Below are 23,537 nucleotides of genomic sequence, written 5' to 3'. Positions count from 1 at the left end.
CTATAGTTTTCTTTTTGTTGTTGTGTTCTTACCTGGTTTTGGTATCAGGGTTAACCTACTCCTGTTTTACTATGATGCTCGTTTGCTGCTATTTTTTCATTTATCATTTTGGGGATTTCAGAAAGTTTAGCCATTTCTCTGCAAAAATTGCTACTTCTCCTTTCTCCCCCTACCCTTTTTTTTTTTTTTTTTTTGACAGAGTCTTGCTCTGTTGCTAGGCTGAAGTGCAGTGGCACAATTTTGGCTCACTGGAACCTCCGTCTCCTGGGTTCAAGCAATTCTACCTTAGCCTCCCGAGTAGCAGGGACTACAGGTGCGCACCACATGCCCAGCTAATTTTTGTATTTTTAGTAGAGATGTGGTTTCACCATGTTGGCCAGGATGATCTCGATCTCTTGACCTCATGATCTGCCCGCCTTGGCCTCCCAAAGTTCTGGGATTACAGGTGTGAGCCACCACACCTGGCCTCTCTCTCTCTCTGTTTTAAAAATATTATATGATAGCATTTTGATGGGTTTCTTTAGGGAAAAAAGCAAAATAAGTGTGTTTTACCTTTTATATCTTTATACCTTCATTTAAAAAGAAATATTTTATTTTATTTATTTTATTTTATTTTCAGAGACAGAGTCTCACTCAACCTGTCACCCAGGCTGGAGTTCAGTGACGTGATCTTGGCTCACTGCAACCTCCGCCTTGTGGGTTCAAGTGATTCTTCTGTCTCAGCCTCCTGAGCAGCTGGGATTACAGGTGTGCGCCACCATGCCCTGCTCATTTTTGTATTTTTAGTAGAGACAGGGTTTTACCATGTTGGCCAGGCTGATCTCAAACTCCTGACCTCGTGATCCACCCACCTCAGTATCCGAAAGTACTGGGACTACAGCATGAGTCATCACACTTGGCCTATCCCTTCATATTTAATCATAAAAATGCAAAATTATTTGGCATATTTTTGCTGTTTTAAATAATCTGTCATATTTTAAAATTATGGCTGTTACATGCCCCTTATTTTAGTCTCTGAGTAAAAAAATTATATCTTTTGACAAGGTATATGTATATATTTAAACATTTAGATATATATTTAAATTTTTTAAATCTTAATATTTGTATTATAAATTCAAATATGTAAATAAATTAAATATTTAAATTTTAAAATTTTAATTTAAACATTTAAATTGAAAATATTTTAAAACTTATAAATGTAGAATTATTTTATATCTTGTTTTATACAAAATGTGTATTACGTAATGTTAGCATTTATATAAATGATAATTGTTATTTAGGTGACATTTAATGAGATTATTTACTTCTTCAAAGTCCGTAATATATACTGCAGCCTAAATCTGTTTTCCATAAAAGTCCAGCTGCTTGATTAGTTTGCTTAGTGGAAAAGGAGTGTGATTATCTCTTTCCTTAGATACAGAAATCCTTTGAAGTTACATTTTTAATTAAGCCATACAGAAGATTTCTAAAGGCTTTTAATGTTTGTATCAGTCTTGAAGGGTTCTGAGTTTTTAAAATATTATTTAGCTCAAATATCAGAAATATTAACATGATTTATGTTGCACAGTATCAATTTAAGAAATTATTTATATTTAAACGTTTTACATTTTATTTACCTATTGTAATCTGAAGTTGAACTTGCTAAAATAATGTCTCAATTTGCTTTTTTATTTTGTGAATTAGATTAGTGGTTCATGTTCATATCTCAAGTAAATATGCTGAAATATTTTACATTATAAAATTCTATCTATAACAAAAATATTACATTGGGCAGATCCTATACTGACCATTAATTATCTATGACTTCTGATATTCATACCATTGTGTAATTCCGTTTCCTTTCTTGAGTGTGTGCAGGACCTGTGCTCACTTCTAAACCAGAAAATAATGCAAAGTTAGTGGGATATTACTACCATTATTTTGTTACATTACATGGTAAAAGTGATGGTTTTCACTCTGTGAATATGCTGTGAAGTCTGTGCTTGCCAGAAAACTTGCTCTAGTGATTTTTTTCTTTTGCTGGCTCTGAGAAAAATGTAGCTGAGAGTATCCTCTAGCAGCTGAGGATAGCCACCAGCCAATAGCAAGTAAGAAACCAAGACCCTCAGTCCTGTAGTGGTAAGGAAATAAATTTTGCCAATAACCTGAGGGAAAATAGAAGCAGGCATATCCCTAGTTAGTCCTCTGATTAAAACCAATCCCAGCTGACACCTGATTGCAGGATTACAGTGGACCCTAGGTCCAGCCAATGTCTTGATTGCAGTCTGCTGTGACTCTGAATCAGAGAACCTAGTTATGCCATGCTCAGACTCCTGATCCACAGAAACTGTGATACAATAAATGTGTGTTGATTAAAGTTACCAAATTTATGTATTTTTACTGAGCAATAGATAACTAGTACAAATATTATATCCAAGTACTCTGGTATTTTATTTACCGAATTATACAACTCTATATTAGATATTTACGTAATTTATTCCTTAAGTGTTTTCAGACTATGAAGGAGATTTCTAGTCTTTGATAGATATTTTCTTGAATGGGTAAAATAATTTCAACAATGCAGATTAAGACTTTTCCTAAAACAGAGCGTTTCTGAAGAAATTTTACCTTTGTGTAAATAAACACAGTAGACTGTTATAGAATAAATGATTTAAACTATTTTAATTGATCTGAGTAATTTACATTTTATATGCAAAATTGCCTTAATAAGGTATTTATACTTTTGTTATATTGTTTTCTTCTTATGTTGAAAATAGTTGTTAGATCCTCCATTCTGATTTCTTAATTTGCATTTCTTTGGGAGATCTACAGTGAAATTGATGGATTATGATAATCTTGATTCTGGATCATATTGTTATTAGGTTACATCATAATCCATAAGGGATATGCCAAACATTTTAACATCAGCTATTATATTTATAACAGATTAGCATAGTTTTTATCAATTTATTTTTGGCATGTGAGAAATGATGTGGGGGGTCATTGGTTTACATAGCATTGCATTGTGTATAAGTAATACTTTATACATTTGTTTAGGATTTCATCTGTTTTATCCTTTGTAATGAGATATTTTCCCACGAGTGATGACTCTCCTATTAGAATGAATTTGCTAGCCTGTGAGGATCTTGGAGTATGACCAGTAGATGTGCATTCTTTTTTCTCTTTTGTCTTTTTTAAGTGAATTAAACATGGAATAAATTTATCTGACAGGACATGACATTAACGAAAAGAAAAATTTGTTTATTCTTGCTAATCTTAATTTTTTATGATGATGTTTACCAACTCCTATGGTAGACCCCTTCACATTTACCAGACAGACCTCAACATTTTTCTAGAAGCAAGAGTCCTCCTTTCTTCCCCCATTTGTTTATCTATTATTGGAATAGACTCATGAATTCCTATTTTTTTCCCAATGATTTATAATTCACTACTGTTTTTAACCACTTTGGCACTCACATTGTCCAAGATTTGGCCAGTAGGAGAGGCTTCAAGCTAGCTCTTTTGTTTTTGTGACACACCTGTAATTTTGTGAATACTTCCTTACTTTCTGGTGTAAGAAGATATTTCAGGCTTATCTTATTCCTCTTCTGCCTCAGTTGTGGGATCAGCTGTATGTCCTTTTGGAGCTCTAGTTGCTTGTAATGGAATAGTATATTAGAGACCAAGATCTTGGTGCTAGGTATGCTCTTTGCTCTTTGAGGTATCTTTACTTAGTGGGTTGTTTGGTGAACAAAGTTAGGAAATAATAATTTATTCATGTGCACATATAAATACACATGTGCACATACATGCATACATATGCATGTATATACACACATATAAATATTTTATAAAACATTTCTTCATACTAAAACTTCCAATTCAGATCTATTTCTATAAGGCCTTTGTACCTTCTCCAGCTCAATATTTGTTCCTTCTTCTACAGTAAATGAACACTAACTTCCAATGACATCAACATATTTCCTTATTTGCTCAATTCTATATTACAATCTGAAATAGTTTCAGATTTGCTTTGCTTATATCACTTCAGTAATAAAACCTACATAAAAGATTTGGAATCTGATTTCAAGCTTCCTTCCTCCACCTTGCCCTGCACCAATTCAGAGTATGTAGTCAAATTTTGGATTCATAAGTTACTTTGAATCTTGCTTCCCTCCCCCTTTCTTACTCCCTCCCTTCCTTTTTTCTTTCTTACCTTTTTTCCCTCTTCTCTTCTTCCCCTTACCTCTCCTCCTATTTCCCTCCTTTTTTACTTTCTTTTTCCATCAATATGGAAATAGGATTCACTTGAAGTTTATTAGGCTCATTTATTTCTACTTACTTCTCATTTTATGAATTTTTTCCTTTTCCATTCTTATTGTATTAAAGTAATTAATTAAATATGTTGAACATTAATAAGCTGAAACTACTTAAAGTATACTCAGAGAGATTATTGCGCATTTCTTTCTCCCTCTTCCAGTAGGTAACCGATTTTATTGTTTTCTGGTTTATCCTTCCTGTGTTTCCTTTCATAAAAATAAAGCTGTATGAGCTATGTGTGTTTCTGTCTTTGTGTGTATCTTATATTAGAGAAGTAGTTATTATTTCACCTTCTTACACAAAAGCCGACATATTATTAGATGTATTTTAGATACTCTTTTGAATTTTACATTTTTTTCTTCTTTATAATACTTCCTGGAGCTCAGTTAATATCAGTTCATAAAGATGTTCATTTTTTTGGTTCTGTTTTGTTTACAGATGTATAGTACTCCATTATGTATATGTACCATAGGTTAACAAATCTATTCGGGGACATTTAGACATTTTTCTCGTATCTTGCAATTAAAATTATGCTACACTGAATAAACTTGTATGTGTGTAATTTTATAATATTGGAGGTTTTTCTCAAGAGTAAATTCCTTTCAGTGGGATTGTTGGGTCAAAGAATACATGCATATATAGTTTTTTAGATATTGTCAAGTCGTCCTCCATAGGAATTTTCTCATTTTCTATTCCCATCAGCCATATATGGGGCGGCCTATTTATCTACAGGCTCATAAGCAGGATATATTGCTATGCATTTGAAATTTTGCCAATCTTGTGGAGAATAGTTTGTGTAGTTTTAATTTATATTTCCATTATTATAAGTGAAGTTGAATATTTTTTCATGTGGTTAAAAGCCATTTTTATATCATTTTTGTGAATTGTCTCTTCATGTCTTTTGCCAGTTTTTCTATAAAATTATTCGTTTCCCCATTATTTTTAAAGAGTTCTTTATGAATTACTGATTATAGCTCTTTTTCAGTGAGACATAAGTTGCAAATATTTCCTCCCAGTTTGTCATGTTTCTTGACTGTACTAATTGTACTTTTTTTTTGCTGTGCCGCTTTCTTAATGTACTCATATTTCCTAGTCTTTTAAAAATTACATTTGGAATTTTATTCATGGTTAGGAAGCCTTTTATTGTGTAATTAACCTATCCTTTTTTTACTATATCAAAAATGTTATTTTTTGGCCGGGCGCGGTGGCTCAAGCCTGTAATCCCAGCACTTTGGGAGGCCGAGACGGGCGGATCACGAGGTCAGGAGATCGAGACCATCCTGGCTAACACAGTGAAACCCCGTCTCTACTAAAAAATACAAAAAACTAGCCGGGCGAAGTGGCGGTTGCCTGTAGTCCCAGCTACTCGGGAGGCTGAGGCAGGAGAATGGCGTGAACCCGAGAGGAGGAGCTTGCAGTGAGCTGAGATCCGGCCACTGCACTCCAGCCTGGGTGACAGAGCGAGACTCCGTCTCAAAAAAAAAAAAAAAAAAAAAAAAAAAAAAAAAACCCAGACAAGGACAAAAGTGTAAAATAAAACTACAGGCCAATATCCCTGATGGACATTGATGCAAAAACCCATAATACGGTACTCCAAACTGAATCCAACAACATATCATAATATCATTGACCATGATTAAGTGAAATTCATCCCAGTAATGCAAGTATAGTTCAACACACAAAAATCAATACATGTGTTGCATTCCATTACTAGGATGAAGGACAAAAACCATAGGATCATGTCAATAGATGCCAAAAAAGAATTTGATAAAATTTAACATTCCTCCATGATAAAACCCCTGAAAAATTAGGCTTAGAGGGAACACACCTCAACATATATGCACATATATGCATCCACAGCTAACATCATACCAAACAGGGAAAAGTTGAAAGCTTTCCCTTTGAATGCTGAAGCAATACAATGATGCCTACTTTAACTACTTCTATTCAACATAGCACTAGAATTCCTAGCAAGGGCAATTAGGAAAGAGAAAGAAAGAAAGGACATCCAAATTAGAAAGGAGAAATTCAGTGTTCATGTTTGTTTACTGTTGACGTGATCTTATATATAGAAAACTATACAAATTTCATGACTTATAACTGACACATGAATTCAGTAAAGTTGCAGGATACAAAATACATGTGCAGAATTTAGTAGCATTTCTTTTTCTTTTTCTTTTTCTTTTTTTTGAGACAGAGTCTCGCTCTATCGCCCAGGCTGGAGTGCAGTGGTGTGATCTCGGCTCACTGCAAACTCTGCCTCCTGGGTTTATGGCATTCTCCTGCCTCAGCCTCCCCAGTAGCTGGGACTAATTTAGTAGCATTTCTGTATGTCAATAGAAAACTATTTGAAAAAGAAATTAAGAAAGCTATTCCACCTAAAATATCTAAAAAAATTCCAAAATACTTAAAAAATTACCTAGGCATAAATTTAGTCAGGGAGGTGAAAGATCTCTACAATGAAAACTGTAAAACATTGATTAAAAGAATTGAAGATGAGACAAATTAGTGGAAAGACATTCTATGTTCAAAGATTGAAAGAAGTAATGTTTTAAAAATATAAACACTACCCAAAGATTCTACAGAATCAGTGCAATTTCTATAATAATATCAGTGACATTCTTCACAGAAATAGAAAAAACAATTCTGAAATTCATATGGAACCAAAAAAGACCCCAAATGGCCAAAACAATCTTCAGCTGAAGGAACAAACTGGAGGCATTACACTACATGACTTCAAAATATACTACAAGGCAAGAGTAACCAAGACAGGATGATGGCATTCCTATCAAACTATGACATTCTTTACATAATTAGAAAAACTATTTTAAAATTCATATGGAATCAGAAAAGAGCTTGAGTAGCCAACGTAATCATAAACAAAAAGAATAAAGCTGGGGGTATCATGTTAATTGACTTCAAACTATATAACAAGGCTGTGGTAACCAAAACAGGATGGTATGTATACAAAGACAGACACATAGACCAATGGATCAGAATAGAGAGCCAATAAATAATACTGTGCATGTGCAACTATCTAGTCTTCAGTGAGGCTGACAAAAACAAGTAGTGATGAAGGACTCCCTATTCAATAAATGGTGCTGTAATAACCTGGCTAGCCATATGCAGAAGGTTGAAACTGGACCCCTTTCTTACACCATATAAAAAGTCAACTTAAGATGGATTAAAGACTTAAATGTAAGACCCCAAACTATAAAAACCCTGAAAGATAACCTAGATACCATTCTGGATGTAGGACCCGGCAAAGATTTCATGACGAATATGCCAAAAGCAATGGCAACAACAAAGAAAATTGACAAATGGCGCCTAATTAAGCAGAAGAGCTTCTGCATGGCAAAAGCAACTACCAGCAGAGTAAACAGACACCCTACAAAATAGGAGAAAATATTTGCAAACTACGCATCCCACAAAGATCTAATATCTAGAATCTGTATGGAAGTTAAATCAACAAGCAAAAAATGACCCACCCCATTAAAAAGTGAGCAAAGTACATGAACACACACTTTTTGGAAGAAGCCATACATGTGTCCAACAAGCAGGTGAAAAAATGCTCAACATCACTAACCATTAGAGAAATGCAAATCAAAATCACAATATGATACCATCTCACACCAGTCAGAATGGGAATTATTAAAAAAAAAATAACAGATGCTGGCAAGGTTGCAGAGAAAGGGAACCTTATACATTACTGGTGGGAATGTAAATTAGTTTGGCCACTGTGGAAAGCAGTTTAGCAATTTCTCAAAGAACTCAGAGCAGAGTTACCATTTGACCCAGCAATGGAACACTATGCAGCTATGAAAAAGAACAAGATCATGTTTTTGGCAGCAACATGGATGGAGCTTGAGGCCATTATCTTAAGTGAACTAACACTGAAACACAAAACCAAGTACTACTGCATGTTCTCACTTTTTAGTTGGAGCTAAACATTGTGTACATATGAACATAAAGAAGGGAACAACAGACACCAGGGCCTACTAGGGGGTGGAGGAAGGGAGGAGGGTGAAGTTAGAGAAAACACCTATCAAGTATTATGCTTATTACCTGGGTGGTGAAATAATCTGTACCCCAAACCTCTGTGACACGTAATTTACCTATGTAACAAACCTGCGCACGTACCTCTAATATAACCTAAAATAAAAGTTAAGAAAAATGATATGAAACAATAATTTATTGTACATTTTACAGTAAGTAAGACAGTGTAATTGCAAAGTTTGTGACAAAAAGAAATAACTCCTTGAGGTGATGGATGTCCCTCTTACCCTAATGTCATTATTATACAATGTATGCCTGTATCAAAATATCTCATGTACCCCATACATAAACACACTTACTATGTACCCATAAACATTAAAAGGTAAAAATTGGCCAGGTGCGGTGGCTCAAAATGTAATCCCAGCACTTTGGGAGTCTGAGGTGGGTGAATTGCTTGAGTTCATGAGTTCGAGACCAGCCTGGCCAACACTGCAAAACCCTATCTCTAATAAAAATACAAAAAGCTAGCTGGGCATGGTGGTGTGTAGTTCCAGCTACTAGGGAGGCTAAGGTGGGAGAATCACCTGAGCTCAGGAGGTAGAGGCTGCAGTGAGCTGAGACTGCACTACTGTATTCCAGCTTGGGCAACAGAACAAGACTCTGTCTCAAAAACAAACAAAATTAAAAATTTAAAAAGACACATAAACTAATGAAACAGAATAAAGAACCCAGAAATAAATACATGCATATATAGCCATCTGATTTTTGGCAAAAGTGCCAAGAATACACATTAGGGAGATAATAGTTTCTTTAATAAATGATGCTGGGGAAAAGTTTCATTAAGGAGAATGAAATTAGATCCCATCTGTCACCGCTTAAAAAAATCAAATCAAAATGGATTAAAGATTTAAATGTAAGTCCTCAAACTGTGAGACTACTAGAAGAGAACATGGAGGTAACACTTTATTACATTTCTCTGGGGAAGGTTTTTGTTTGTTTGTTTTGGAAAAGACCTCAAAAGCACAGGCAACAAAAGCAAAAATAGAGAAATGGGATTACATCAAAATAAAAGCTGCTGTGCAGCAAAGGAAATAATCAGCAGAGCAAAGAGACAACCTATAGAATGAGAGAAAATATTTGCAAACTATGCATCTGACAAGGGATTAATATCCCTTATGTTAGGAACCCAAACAACTCAATAGCAAAAAAACCCACAAATATAAAGAGTAGACAAAAGATCTGAATAGACATTTCTCAAAAGAAGACATAACAATGGCCCACTGATATAAGAAGAAAAAACTCAGCATCCCTGATCACTAGGAAAATGCACATCAAAATCATGATGCGTTATCACCTCACGCTAGTTAGAATGGCTATTATGAAAAAGACAAAAAATAACAAAACTGGCGAGGTTATGGAGAAAGAGGATCTTCTATCCACCGTTGATGGAAATGCACATTAATACAGCTGTTTGTGGACAACAGTATGGAAGTTTCTCAAAAAATTAAAAATAGAATGAAAATATGATCCAATAATCTCACGACTGGATATTTATCCAAAGGAATTGAAATTCGTACTTTGGAGATATATCTGTACTCTTTTTATTGCAGCACTATGCACAGTAGCCAAGATATGCAATCAGTCTAAGTCTTATCAAGAGATGAATGGATAAATATATGTGATATATTTTTGGAATGTATTTTGTCCATAAAAAATAACGAAATCCTGTCATTTGGGATACAACATGGACAAACCTAGAGGACATTATATTATGTGAAATAAGTCAATCACAGAACAAATACTGCATGATCTCACTTATATGTAGAATCTAAAAAGACTGATCTCATAGAAGTTGAGAGTAGAAATGTGGTTATAAGATCTCACAGAAGTTGAATGTAGAATTGTGGTTATGAGAATTGTGGTTATGAGAGGCTGTGGAGGATTTTGAAAGGCTTGGGAGGGTATGGGGAGGGCGGAATGGGGAGAGATTGGTCATCAATTTATACAAAGTTCCAGTTCGATAGGAATCACACTTTCTGGTGCTCTATTGCTTATTTCTAAAACTAGAAAACTACCATCAATGACAAAATCTTAAAAGTAGTGTTCGGAAATGTCACAGAAAACCTAACACCCAAACTTCCTTTGTTTCATAGAGTCCTTTTTTTCCAAGTTAGTGTTTTAAAGGATTATCATATTTTGACTTTAATTTTATAATTAATATACAGTAAAATTTACTCTTCAACTCATTTTTTTTTCCATGAATGTAAAAACTAGCTAGCACATGGTTGAAAAATGCATTGGGAATGTAATCTGATTATTTAGCCTCTAATTTTTCACTGTTTGACTCTTCATTATATATATGTATTCTACTATTCCTCTGTTCTTATGAACTCTTCTGAAAAACTGAAGACATTTTAGACTTTTACCTCTTTAAATTTAACTAGAGTTGAAATATATGTAACATATTTATATATAATATTTATGAAATAATTATTTAAACTATATGCAAATATAATTTTTTATTATTTAAATATTAAGTCACTTTATTAAGTTACCCTGGTGCATAAATTTTATAATAATTTATTTTGGAGGATATTCCAAGAAATACCATTATGTAAAACCATGCTATATCTGTATTAGACATTGTCAATTTTATTTGGCAAACAAGGTTTTGTGAACTTGAAAAATTTTGAAAATACTTATGATTTTCTCCCACCACTATAGTTAACTATATTTTTATGTATTAAACATAAGAGTACCTGAGTATGAATGCTCATATGTTCTTTCACTTTTTAAAAATGTGTTTATGTGAATTCAAAGTTTGAGCTCCTGAATTTAATCTATATTAGTCAATTTTGTTTGGATTAATTAGGGAAACCTTTTTTTTCCCATTATTTACTGGAGGAGATCTGTTTTTAAAAATACAGATTGGCCAGGCACGGTGACTCAAGCCTGTAATCCCAGCACTTTGGGAGGCCGAGACGGGCAGATCACAAGGTCAGGAAATCGAGACCATCCTGGTTAACACGGTGAAACTCCGTCTCTACTAAAAAATACAAAAAACTAGCCCGGCGACGTGGCGGGCGCCTGTAGTCCCAGCTACTCCAAGGCTGAGGCAGGAGAATGGCGTAAACCCGGGAGGCGGAGCTTGCAGTGAGCAGAGATCCGGCCACTGCACTCCAGCCTGGGTGACAGAGCGAGACTCCGTCTCAAAAAAAAAAAAAAAATACAGATTAATTGGTGGAGAAACTGGAGAAAATATGTTAATTTCAAAAAAAAAAAAAAAAAAAATCACAAGTGTGAAAATAATGTGGATTTATGAATTCCCTGAATTTTCTTCTACCTAAAAATATCTTTGTATCTTATTTCAGACTTTCACTTCTTCTTCTCTTTATTAAGGCAGGATACATATCCCAAAGCTCATAATTATATTTCATCTGCCTTTTAACATTCCTTATATGCCTATCATGTATGTTTTTCTTTTTCTTCACTATTTCATCTCTCACTTTTTCTCATAAATAAAGCTTTCTACAATTAATTCAGATTTCACACACATCTTTCGAAGATGTGTTTTTGAAATTTCAAATAATGGTATAGTTTTAAGTATGTTTTGATGTAGAATATAAATACTTTTTTGCTTGTAGTAAAACATGAGGCTTTTGAATTGCATTGTTTAATAGTAAATAAGTTTTTGTGTTTCTGCAGATGTGACTCTGAAAATCGCTATGTTGGTAATCCACTTAGAGGAACATGTTATTGTAAGTATTTGTATATTCTTCATTTTAAATAATTGGTACATACTATTAGTTTCAAATAATAAAGGTCATCTTAAATAACTAAAATTGTCATTAATATCTTGCAATTTCTGTTTCTTAAATTTTATAATATAACTTCATGTGTATTGCTAAGAAATATATTATCTTAATTATATTTGGTGCATTTTTTTCTACTCTGAACAGTGAAATAGCAATAGATTTTATTCTGAACATAGAACAAAGTATAGAACTTGAGTAAACTCATGTGATTTTAATGTAATCTTTTTCATTATGATGGATTTTTGAAGAACTTGAATTTTATAATAGATATTTTGCAGAATTTTGGGCATTACTAAAAGGCTGCACTGATTTTGTACCAACAGATACTTTCATTGGGTACTGATTATATGATAGGTATACATTTAACTTTTGTTTTGTTTTCTGAGACGGAGTCTTGCTCTTGTGGCCCAGGCTGGAGTGCAATGGCACGATCTCAGCTCACTGCAACCTCTGCCTCTCAGGTTCAAGTGATTCTCCTGCCTTAGCCTCCCGAGTAGCTGGCATTAAATGAGCCTGCCACCACGGCCAGCTAAATTTTGTATTTTTAGTAGAGATGGGGTTTTGCCATGTTGGTCAGGCTGGTCTCGAACTCCTGACCTCATGATCTGCCTGCCTCGGCCTCCCAAAGTGTTGGGATTACAGATGCGAGCCACTGCGCCCAGCCTATCTTTAACTTTTAAAGAAACAACCAAATGCTGTTTCCCAAATGGTTGTACCATTTTACATTCCCATCATCAGTGTATGAGAGTTTCAGTTTTTCCACATTTCACAGCCTTTTTCAGAGTTAGTCCAAGTTTTAGCTATTCTAATAGGTGTGGAATGGTATCTAACTCTCATTTTAATTTGCATTTTCCTAATTACTAATGATGTTCAGCATCTTTTCATAGGATTGTTTGCCATCTGTATATTTTATTAGATGAAGGGTCTGTTGAAATCCATTGCCCACTTTTTAGATTGTTTTTATATTAATGAATTTTCCACATACTTCATTCTAGATACAAGTCCTTTATCAGATATATGACTTGCAAATATTTTTTACTAGTGGTAACTTGTCTTTTTACCCTATTAACACTGTTTTCTTGAAGAACAGATTTTAATTTAGATGAAGCTTGACTTATCAGTTTGTTCTTTTGTGAAATCTTAGCCTAACAGGTGACTATGATTTTCCCAAGGTTTTGGTAGAAATATTACATTTTTAAGTTTTCTATTTAAGTATATGGTCCATTTTGAATTAATATTTGTATATATAGTAGGTGATGGATTGAAGTTCTTTTTCTCCACGTAAATATTTAAATATTCAAGCACACTTTATATAAAGACTATACTTTAACCAATGAATTCCTATGCATCTTTGCTGAAAAACACTTGTTTGTAAATATGCTGCATTAGCATAAAAATAAGCAAATAGATTAATGAAACAGAAAAGAGTCCAGACACTGGACATTACAATTAATGTGATTTTATAAGTTTGGAAATTGGTTAGTATTTATTCTCCAACTTTGTTCTTCCTTTTCAAACTTGTTTTGACTACTCCTTTTTTTTTTTCCATTTGCAAGTGAATTTTAGAATCTGCCTTTCAGTTTTCAAAAAAATGCTATAATTTGTTTCGTGATTTTGTTTAACTTATGATAAATTTGGGGAGAATTGGCATGTTAACTGTAGTGAGTCTGGAATTATCATATTTTTCATTTTTTCTCAATTCTTTAATTTTTATTATTAATATTTTATAATTATAACTACACATTTCACATTTTTGTCAGATTTATCCTTATGTATTTTAAATTTGTGATGCTATTGATAATGATAGCTTAAATATTTCATTTCTGATTGTTTCTGGCATTTATAATTGATTTTATATTGGTTTTACATCCTGTAGCTTTGCAAAAGTCACATTTTACTTCTACTACCATTTTTTGTTGATTCTCTCAGAATTTCTACACCTACAATGTTTTCTGCAAATAATGGCAGTTGGATTTCTTCTTTTCCTATCTTAATGGTTTTATTTCTTTTTTCTGCCTTATTGCTATAGCTAGCACCTTTAATAATGTGTTTAAAAGATGTGAACATGCAAGTATTTATTCTTGTCTTGTTTCTGATCTAAGAGGGAAAGCATTCAGTCTTTTATCATTAAGTATCTTGCAGGTTTTTGCTAACTGTCTTTATCAGGTTAAGGAAATTGCCTTCTATTCCTACTTTGCTGTACATTTTTTATCAGAAAAGGGTGTTTATGTCCAGTGCATTTCCTGCCTTAATTTATATGATTATCAGAAATTTCTATTTTACTTTGTTAGTATCGCGATTTTAGTATTTTTAGTTTAGTTAATGGTATATATTGTGTGAATATACTATCTTTTTTGTCCATACGTAAGTTCATGGACTTTGGGATTTTTTCTAGGTTTTGTCTATTAAGAAAAATGCTGCAGTGAATGAACATTCATAGGGTCTTTATGTGAACATATGTTTTTATTTTCCTTGGATATATTCCTAGCAGTGTATAGTTTGGTCGTATGATAAGTTTTTGCTTAACTATTTTAGAAACTGCCAAATGGTTTTCCAGAACGTTGGTAACATTTTAAAATTTATACTAGAAAATTTTGATACTAGAAATTTCATTCCTTGATGTCCTCATCAATACAACATTGTCTGTCTCTTTGATCATAGACATTCTAGAGTGTGTGTAGTGGCATTTTGTGGTTTTGTTTTGTATTTCTGAAATGACTAATAATGTTGAACTTGATTTTATGTGTTCGTGCCTTGAAAATGATTTGTTGGGTGTGCAAAATTTATCTTTTTTTTCAGTTTTTTGTTGCTATTTTAAATTGTATTTTTCAAACTTTTGTTTCCTACTCTGACATATAAAAATAAAATTCATTTTAGTATATTGATCTTATATTCATTCACTTTGGTGAACGCTTACTAAATTCTGTTTGTAGATTTGCTTGGATTTTAAATGCAGTTAATTATATTACATGCAAATAAGCACAGTTTTATTCCTTTTTCAATATTTTTCCCCCTTATTGGGATGTTGAGACCTCTATTTCTGGGCTGAATCACAGTGATGATAATAGATATCCTTATTAGGTAGGATGTTTATTATAATTTATGGAATATTCCTTGAATCAAATTAAGGAAATTCCTATTGTATTTTGTGACAAGGTTATATCATGAATAACTTTATTTTTCCTTATTAAATACTAAGTTACATTAGTAGATTTTCTCATGTTAAACATCTTTTCATTCTGGGCTAAACCAAACTTAGTCATGGCATATTAGTATTTGGATACTGCTAAATATTAGTTGTTTATATTTTAATTTAGAATATTTTTAGTATGAATGAAGATGGTCTGTCTTTTTTGCATGTTATTTTTTTCTAAATAAATGACCTATGACTGCAGTTTTTAAAAATTATTTTCTGGCCGAGCACGGTGGCTCACACCTGTAATCCCAGCACTTTGGGAGGCCAAGAAGGGTGGATCACGAGGTCAGGAGATGGAGACCATCCTGGCTAATGTGGTGAAACCCCATCTCTACTAAAAATAAAAAACAAAAACAAAATTAGCCGGGTGTGGTGGCAGGCACCTGTAGTCCCAGCTACTCAGGAGACTGAGGTGGGAGAATGTCATGAACCTGGGAGGCAGAGCTTGCAGTGAGCCGAGACTGCACCACTGCAGTCCAGCCTGGGTGACAGAGTGAGACTCCATCTAAAAAAAAAAAAAGAAAATTTCCATTCTATTTGCAATTGTGGTAATAGCTTTTAAAAATGAATTTGGAACAATGCTATATCTCCTTTTAAAACGGGAATAGTTAAATCTTTAAATAAAAATTAAGTATTTCAACAAAAATTTTTGGGTCTAGTGCTTTTTAATTGGTGGTTATTTTTATTTATGTTTTGCTATTTCATAACATCAGCTTTTGGTTTTATTTATCTTTTCTGTGGATCATGTTTTTTAGTTCATCAATTTCAGATTTTGTGTTTAATAATTTCCTTCTGTTATATACTGTTTGCTCTTGTTTTGCCCACATTTGCTAGAAGATTTTTAAATTATTATTTTTTACAGAATTTATGAATTCCGGTTTTATCTTTAAAAATGTAATTATGTTCTTAGTTGCTTTTTAAAGTAATTTTTATTTTTTAACTTTAATTTTAGGTTCAGGGCTGCATGTGCAGCCTGTTATATAGGTAAATTGCATGTTGTGGGGGTTTGGTGAGCAGATTATTTCATCTTCCAGGTAATAAGCATAGTACTTGATAGGTAGTTTTCAGATCCTCACCCTCCTCCAATCCACAAAACGTTTTTTAGCTATTCTTAATTTTAAAAAATTTTATTGAGAATGTGGCAAATAAAATCCCAAATTTTGTTAAGGCATTTTTGCCCTTTATGACACATTTGACAGTGTTTGGAGGCATTTTTGTTTGTCGCAACTGGGGAGTGGGACGTGGGTGCCATGGGCGTCTCAGGGGTAGAGGCTAGGGATGCTGGTAAATATCCTGCAATGAAAAGGACAACCTTCCCAGAACAAAGACTTATGTGGCCAAAAATATCAACACTATTGAGGTTGAGAAACCCTGATTTAGAGGCTTAATCAAATTTGTATTTGATTTTGGAGAAAATAATAATTGTAAATGGTTTGGTTTTCTTTGTCTAGAAGAGCCATATCATGTCTATTGGTGTCTCTTATGTTCTTGGCACACACTGATGCTCAATGTTTAGATTTTAATTGATGAAGATTGAAAAGATATAATATTCCACTGGGTACAGTGGCTCACACCTGTAATCCCAACACTTTGGGAGGCTGAGGCAGGTGAATCACCTGAGGTGGGGAGTTCGAGACCAGCCTGACCAACACGGAGAAACCCTGTCTCTACTAAGAATGCAAAATTAGCTGGGCGTGGTAGTGCATGCCTGTAATCCCAGCTACATGGGAGGCTGAGGCAGGAGAATTGCTTGAACCTGGGAGGTGGAGGTTGTGGAGAGCCGAGATCGCGCCATTGCACTCCAGCCTGGGCAACAAGAGCGAAACTCAAAAAAAAAAAAAAAAGAAAGAAAAAAGAAAAGTTATAATATTCCAATTTCTTCTTCATGTTTTGTTTTGAATATTTAGGTAAAAACAAATTTTCTTTCATCAGCTGTTTGGTTACTTATTGCTACAGTTCGCATAGGAAAGGCATAATAAAAGCTATAGTTTTTCCCTGTATTTTTTATTTCCTTTACTTACTTTTATGCATGTATGTATTTATTTAAAATAAAAAGTTCATTCAATATCTTTCAAAAATGACAATTAGTTTTTGTCACTAATGAGCTTATAGATTCATACATGTTTTAATCCATGTGCAATTATTATTCCCACTGATGCTCAGACTGTCCAATTACTGTGTCATTTAAATTGTCTTCATTCTCTAGCTTTTCCACATGATTTTTGTTTTTCTTATTTAAAATATCCTGGATTTATTTTATAGGAATATATTTTTTGTTTGATTTTTTAAAATTAGAAATTCCTCTTCTATATTTTTGAGCCTTTAGTTTCTTTTATTTGCCAAAGGAGTAACTAGTTACCATTATGAACACATTATATAATCTCTGTTTATTACAAATATACTAATGTCTAACACTTTTATATTGAAGACTAACATAAGTTTTCTTCTATATCAATGTTGTCCAATACAAATATGATGTGAGCCACATATGTAATTTAAAATTTTCTAGTAGCTTCCTTTAAAAAGTTATAGAAAATGAGTAAAATAAATGTTAATAAAAGTTTTTTTAGCTTAACATATCTAAAATTTTTTCATTTTAATGTGTAATCAGTTTTAAAAGTCATTAAATCATTAATGAGATATCTTACTTTTTTTGTACTGCTGTTTGAAACAAAGTTTACATTCCATACTTACATCACATTTTAATTCAAATCAGTCACTTTTCAACTAGTCAATAGCCACATATGGTAGTGGTGACCTTATTGGACAACTCTTCTCTAGATTATATAGGACCCCTGTGTTCTTTTAGAAATATCAAAAGCATAACCATAAAACACTAGGTGGCACTCTTGGGATTGTTGTGAGACCTTTAAAGCTTAATATTTGAAAGGAAATGATGCTTAAAAAAGAAAAGGACAATAACTCTTGTAATAATGTTAATAGAAACTATTCTAATTTTCAAGATTAGATCGAAATTTAAGATGCAAGTCCACATTGTAACTTAAAGCAATTGAATGCAATGTGGTATTAACTTAACTGAAAGCAATGTCACCAGTTGTACTCTATTTACTTAGTAGTTTTTCAAAGTTCAGTTTAAAACCAAAAACCAAAGCATGCCTCACAAAAGAGGAAAAACATTCAGTGTTAACTAATTTGGCCCTTGTAAACATTGAATTACTCAATATATTCTTAGTAAATACAAAAAGTAGTAGTCACACAAAGTACTACTGTTTTTTTTTTTTCCTTAAATGCTTTCTTTTAATTGTAATAACAATTTTAACACAGAAAACCTTAAAATGAAAGACTAGACTATGGAAATGCTATATAGATGATATATTTCAAAATGTAGAATTTGCTAATTCTTTAAATACGTGTAATTTGCAATGCTCACACCACTAATTACTGTGTTTTAATATAGTTCCAAGTAATTGAACACATTTTATTTCATCTTTTACTCTTTAAAAAATTATTGTTTTATATTGAATTTCTTTTTTTAGAGTTTCTTTCATTTAGAGTTCATGGTGGAATTTTGTAGTAATAATAAAACTACCTATTTTGAGAGTAGGAAATTTAAGTTGAAAAAGATGACTTAAAATAGTATGTCACTTTAATTACTTACAATAATATGTAATAGAAAACAATGAAACTAATTATTATCCTGGTTTTCTACAACTGAATAAAATATTTTTCCGGTTTTAAACTGAACATATTGTTACTGAATGTTTTATATTACTTTTTAACCATTGGATATAAATTGCCATTTAAGTAGGATCTGGCTGTTTCCTTTGCAAATGGGGCAGAGTGACCTTAATAAAAACCAAGAATCTAAATTCTTATATTTAACAGATTGCAGACATGATGGGTTGAACAGTATCTGACAAGACATAAATGAGTCACATTTTTGGCATTTTGACCTTGTTCTTTGATTCATCACTGTTTTTATTAAATTTTCTGAAGCCTATATCCCCGTACTTTTAGATTTTTATTTCAGAATTATTTACTCTTTTAGCATATCCAAAATGAAGGATAATAAACATGATTCTAAGAAAATTTAAAATAGCTAAAAGGAAAAAAAATCATAGACTCACTGTAAAAATAATACAAGAAAAAGTTTAAGGAAGGAAATAAAAATGTCCATAAACCTTCTACCGGGTCCCCCAAGTTGAGTTGTGTAGTGTGTATGCTTTGTAAGGGTACTCAGCTGAGAGCAAGATTGAGAGCTGATATGCTGTACTTACTTTTCTCACTAAGCCATGTACCCTAGTGTGGGGCTGTGTCTGCCTTGAGCCAGAGGTAAATAGTTCTTTATTTGTGTATAAAATGTTGAATGGCCTACTGAAAGGACTGCCTGCCTTCTAAATAAATCTCTGCATCATGTCCTGAGAATGATTTTATGTCATAGAGGTCATAACATGCATAGTATTCTTACTGTGAATTTTTTTCTTATAGATATATAGCTCATTATTAGCATTTAGTAAATAAAACATAATTTTTCCCAAACTGGTAAAGAACAACCACCAGAATTTAAAATAACGATCATACTAGTTAACACTTATTGAGAACTTACTGTACTAGACTGTTCTCAGCTTTTTATATGTATTAGCTTATGTAATACTCAAATGGGAAGGGTGTGCTTATTATTCCCATTTTATAGATAAGAAAACAGAGAGAGAGAAAGCTGAGCTAATTTGTATAAGATCACACAGGAAATAGTAAAGGCAGGTTTCAACCCTCTTAACCATTAAAGAAGTGGAAATTAGTGGTATGGGTAAGCAAAAAGTTTTTATATGAATAGAATAAAAACATTATGCTGAAGGAAATAAGAGGATCTAAACAATTAAAAAATCGTACCGTTTTTTCAAATAAGAAATCTTCATCCAAAGATATCGTAACTTCCCAAAATTGATATAAATATTTTATGTAATTCCATTATAGAATTTCATTCAACTGAGTTTTTCTGAAAGGCATTCATTCCAATAAATTACCTTAAGGTTCAAATTTAAAAATACACTTTTAGAATATTCACTTAGATTACAAACAGGAAGAATAGTAAGAAATTCCTACTTTAATAGATATCCAAACAAGCTGTAACTCTAACTGCATCCACTGGCTCCCATACTTGTATTAGAATATGCCACTAAATCTATGAACAAGATGGAGTATAAGATGAAGTTCCTGATAATTTGGGAATTTATATGGTACTATGGTTTGAATGCTTGTTGCCTCCAAAACTCATGCTGAAATTTAATTGACATTTTAACAGTATTAAGACATGGGACCTTTTTTTTTTTTTGAGATGGAGTCTTGCTCTGTTGCCCAGGCTGGAGTGCAGTGGCCCTATCTGCAAGCTTCGCCCCCGGGTTCACGCCATTCTCCTGCCTCAGCCTCCTGAGTAGCTGGGACTACAGGTGCCTGCCACCATGCCCGGCTTATTTTGTTTTTGTATTTTTAGTAGAGACGGGGTTTCACCGTGTTAGCCAGGATGGACTTGATTTCCTGACCTCATGATCTGCCCTTCTTGGCCTCCCAAAGTGCTGGGATCGGGACTTTTAAGAGGTGACTAGGCCTTGAAAACTCCACCCTCATAGGTGAGATTTGTGCTGTTATTGAAAGGCAAGTTCAGTCCCCTCTTGTTCTCTCTTGCCCTTTGGCCTTCTGCCGTAGGATGACACAGCAAGAAGGCCCTCACCAGATGCCAGCTGTTTGGTGTTTTACTTCCCAGCCTTCAAAACTGTGACCCCATACATTTCTATTTATTATAAATTGTCCAGTATGTGATATTTTGTAGCATTCTGTTATAGCAGCACAAAACAGACTAAGACATATGGCAAGTCATTTTATTTGTATGTCTTTAATTACTTAATTTACTTTTCCTTAGATATCTCAAACTTTACAATAGATTATAGCGTTTACTACTTTTCTCTTTCAAGTACTCTATCCCCAGGTAATATTCCAACCCTAACAAAAGTGACTTCTCCAGATATCACAAACCTTTTATTTCCATCCTAACACTTACATAGTATACAATTACCTCAGTTGTTTTCTGTTTTTAATTTGAATTTAGGTTTTTAAGTAAAATGAAATTTTACTAGAAAGAAATTCTTTGAACACAGGACCTTGTTTTATTGGATTTCCATACTTAGAAATCTGTATGACTCATAACAGACCTTCAGTTATGTTTAATGCTAGTAGACTCATATAAATTATTAATAAATAAGTGAATATACATTTATTGTAGCTGTATGTGCAAGCATTTTTATTGTTAGGGTACTTGAGCAAAAATGTCTGGAGATCATATTGTAGATTATCAAGTAAAAGTTGCTTTAAGTTTATTATGGACATAAGGTAATACTATTATATCATTGAAAAACTTTAAGCATCAGTTTTTTATTTGAAGAAAAATGAATTTCAAGGTTTGTTTTCTTAACCTGTTGAACATTTCTTTCAAATGAAACTAAATAGATGACCATTCATCATTGCAGGATAATTGAAAGTTTAGTGATTTTGAGCTACTATGAAGTAAAAAAAAAAAGGTGACTTCTGATAGGTCATGGCATATTATTAAAAATCCCATAAATTAGAAGAATTAATGTATGGCATTGGTGATAATCATCTATTCTTTTTTATTTATTTATGTAAAAAATTTATTTGTAAGACTGAATGAATTTAAATGTGTATTTAACAGTGGAGTGTTGAAGTCTCCCATTATTATTGTATGGGAGTCTAAGTCTCTTTGTAAGTCTCTAAGGACTTGCTTTATGAATCTGGGTGCTCCTGTATTGGGTGCATATATATTTAGGATAGTTAGCTCTTCCTGTTGAATTGATCCCTTTACCATTATGTAATGGCCTTCTTTGTCTCTTTTGATTTTTGATGGTTTAAAGTCTGTTTTATCAGAGACTAGTATTGCAACCCCCGCTTTTTTTTGTTCTCCATTTGCTTGGTAAATCTTCCTCCATCCCTTTATTTTGAGCCTATGTATGTCTCTGCGTGTGAGATGGGTCTCCTGAATACAGCAGACTGATGGGTCTTGACTCTTTATCCAGTTTGCCAGTCTGTGTCTTTTCATTGGAGCATTTAGTCCATTTACATTTAAGGTTAAGATTGTTATGTGTGAACTTGATCCTGCCATTATGATATTAACTGGTTATTTTGCTCATTAGTTGATATAGTTTCTTCCTAGCCTCGATGGTCTTTACATTTTGGCATGTTTTTGAGATGGCTGGTACTGGTTGTTCCTTTCCATGTTTAGTACTTCCTTCAGGGTCTTTTGTAAGGCAGGCCTAGTGGTGACAAAATCTCTAAGCATTTGCTTATCTGTAAAGGATTTTACTTCTCCTTCACTTATGAAACTTAGTTTGGCTGGATATGAAATTCTGGGTTTAAAATTCTTTTCTTTAAGAATGTTGAATATTGGCCCCCACTCTCTTCTGGCTTGGAGAGTTTCTGCCGAGAGATCTGCTGTGAGTCTGATGGGCTTCCCTTTGTGGGTAACCCGACCTTTCTCTCTGGCTGCCCTTAAGATTTTTTCCTTCATTTCAACTTTGGTGAATCTGGCAATTATGTGTCTTGGAGTTGCTCTTCTCGAGGAGTATCTTTGTGGTGTTCTCTGTATTTCCTGGATTTGAATGTTGGCCTGCCCTACTAGGTTGGGGAAGTTCTCCTGGATGATATCCTGAAGAGTGTTTTCCAACTTGGTTCCATTTTCCCCCTCACTTTCAGGCACCCCAATCAGACGGAGATTTGGTCTTTTTACATAATCCCATACTTCTTGCAGGCTTTGTTCATTTCTTTTTCTTCTTTTTTCTTTTGGTTTCTCTTCTCGCTTCATTTCATTCATTTGATCCTCAATCGCTGATACTCTTTCTTCCAGTTGATCGAGTCGGTTACTGAAGCTTGTGCATTTGTCACGTATTTCTCGTGTCATGCTTTTCATCTCTTTCATTTCGTTTATGACCTTCTCTGCATTAATTAGTCTAGCCGTCAATTCTTCCACTTTTTTTTCAAGATTTTTAGTTTCTTTGCGCTGGGTACGTAATTCCTCCTTTAGCTCTGAGAAATTTGATGGACTGAAGCCTTCTTCTCTCATCTCGTCAAAGTCATTCTCCGTCCAGCTTTGATCCGTTGCTGGCGATGAGCTGCGCTCCTTTGCCGGGGGAGATGCGCTCTTGTTTTTTGAATTTCCAGCTTTTCTGCCCTGCTTTTTCCCCATCTTTGTGGTTTTATCTGCC

At 33.4% G+C, this 23,537-nt stretch overlaps 1 protein-coding gene across 6 annotated transcripts in view; it reads left to right on the top strand.

The window, feature by feature from the left end:
• ATRNL1 (attractin like 1) overlaps positions 1-23,537 on the top strand; it is an 832,634-nt gene that overhangs the window by 303,406 nt on the left and 505,691 nt on the right. For all 6 annotated transcript variants that reach the window (XM_017944361.3, XM_017944358.3, XM_017944357.3 and 3 more), the window contains one exon: positions 12,001-12,053. In XM_017944361.3, coding sequence (XP_017799850.1) covers positions 12,001-12,053 — 53 coding nt within the window. The remainder of the gene's footprint in view (positions 1-12,000; positions 12,054-23,537) is intronic.

This window comes from Papio anubis, chromosome 11 (assembly GCF_008728515.1).
Source record: "Papio anubis isolate 15944 chromosome 11, Panubis1.0, whole genome shotgun sequence".
Lineage (NCBI taxonomy): Eukaryota > Metazoa > Chordata > Mammalia > Primates > Cercopithecidae > Papio > Papio anubis.
The sequence above is the reverse complement of the archived record's forward strand: the minus strand, read 5'-3'. Positions and strand labels throughout refer to the sequence as shown.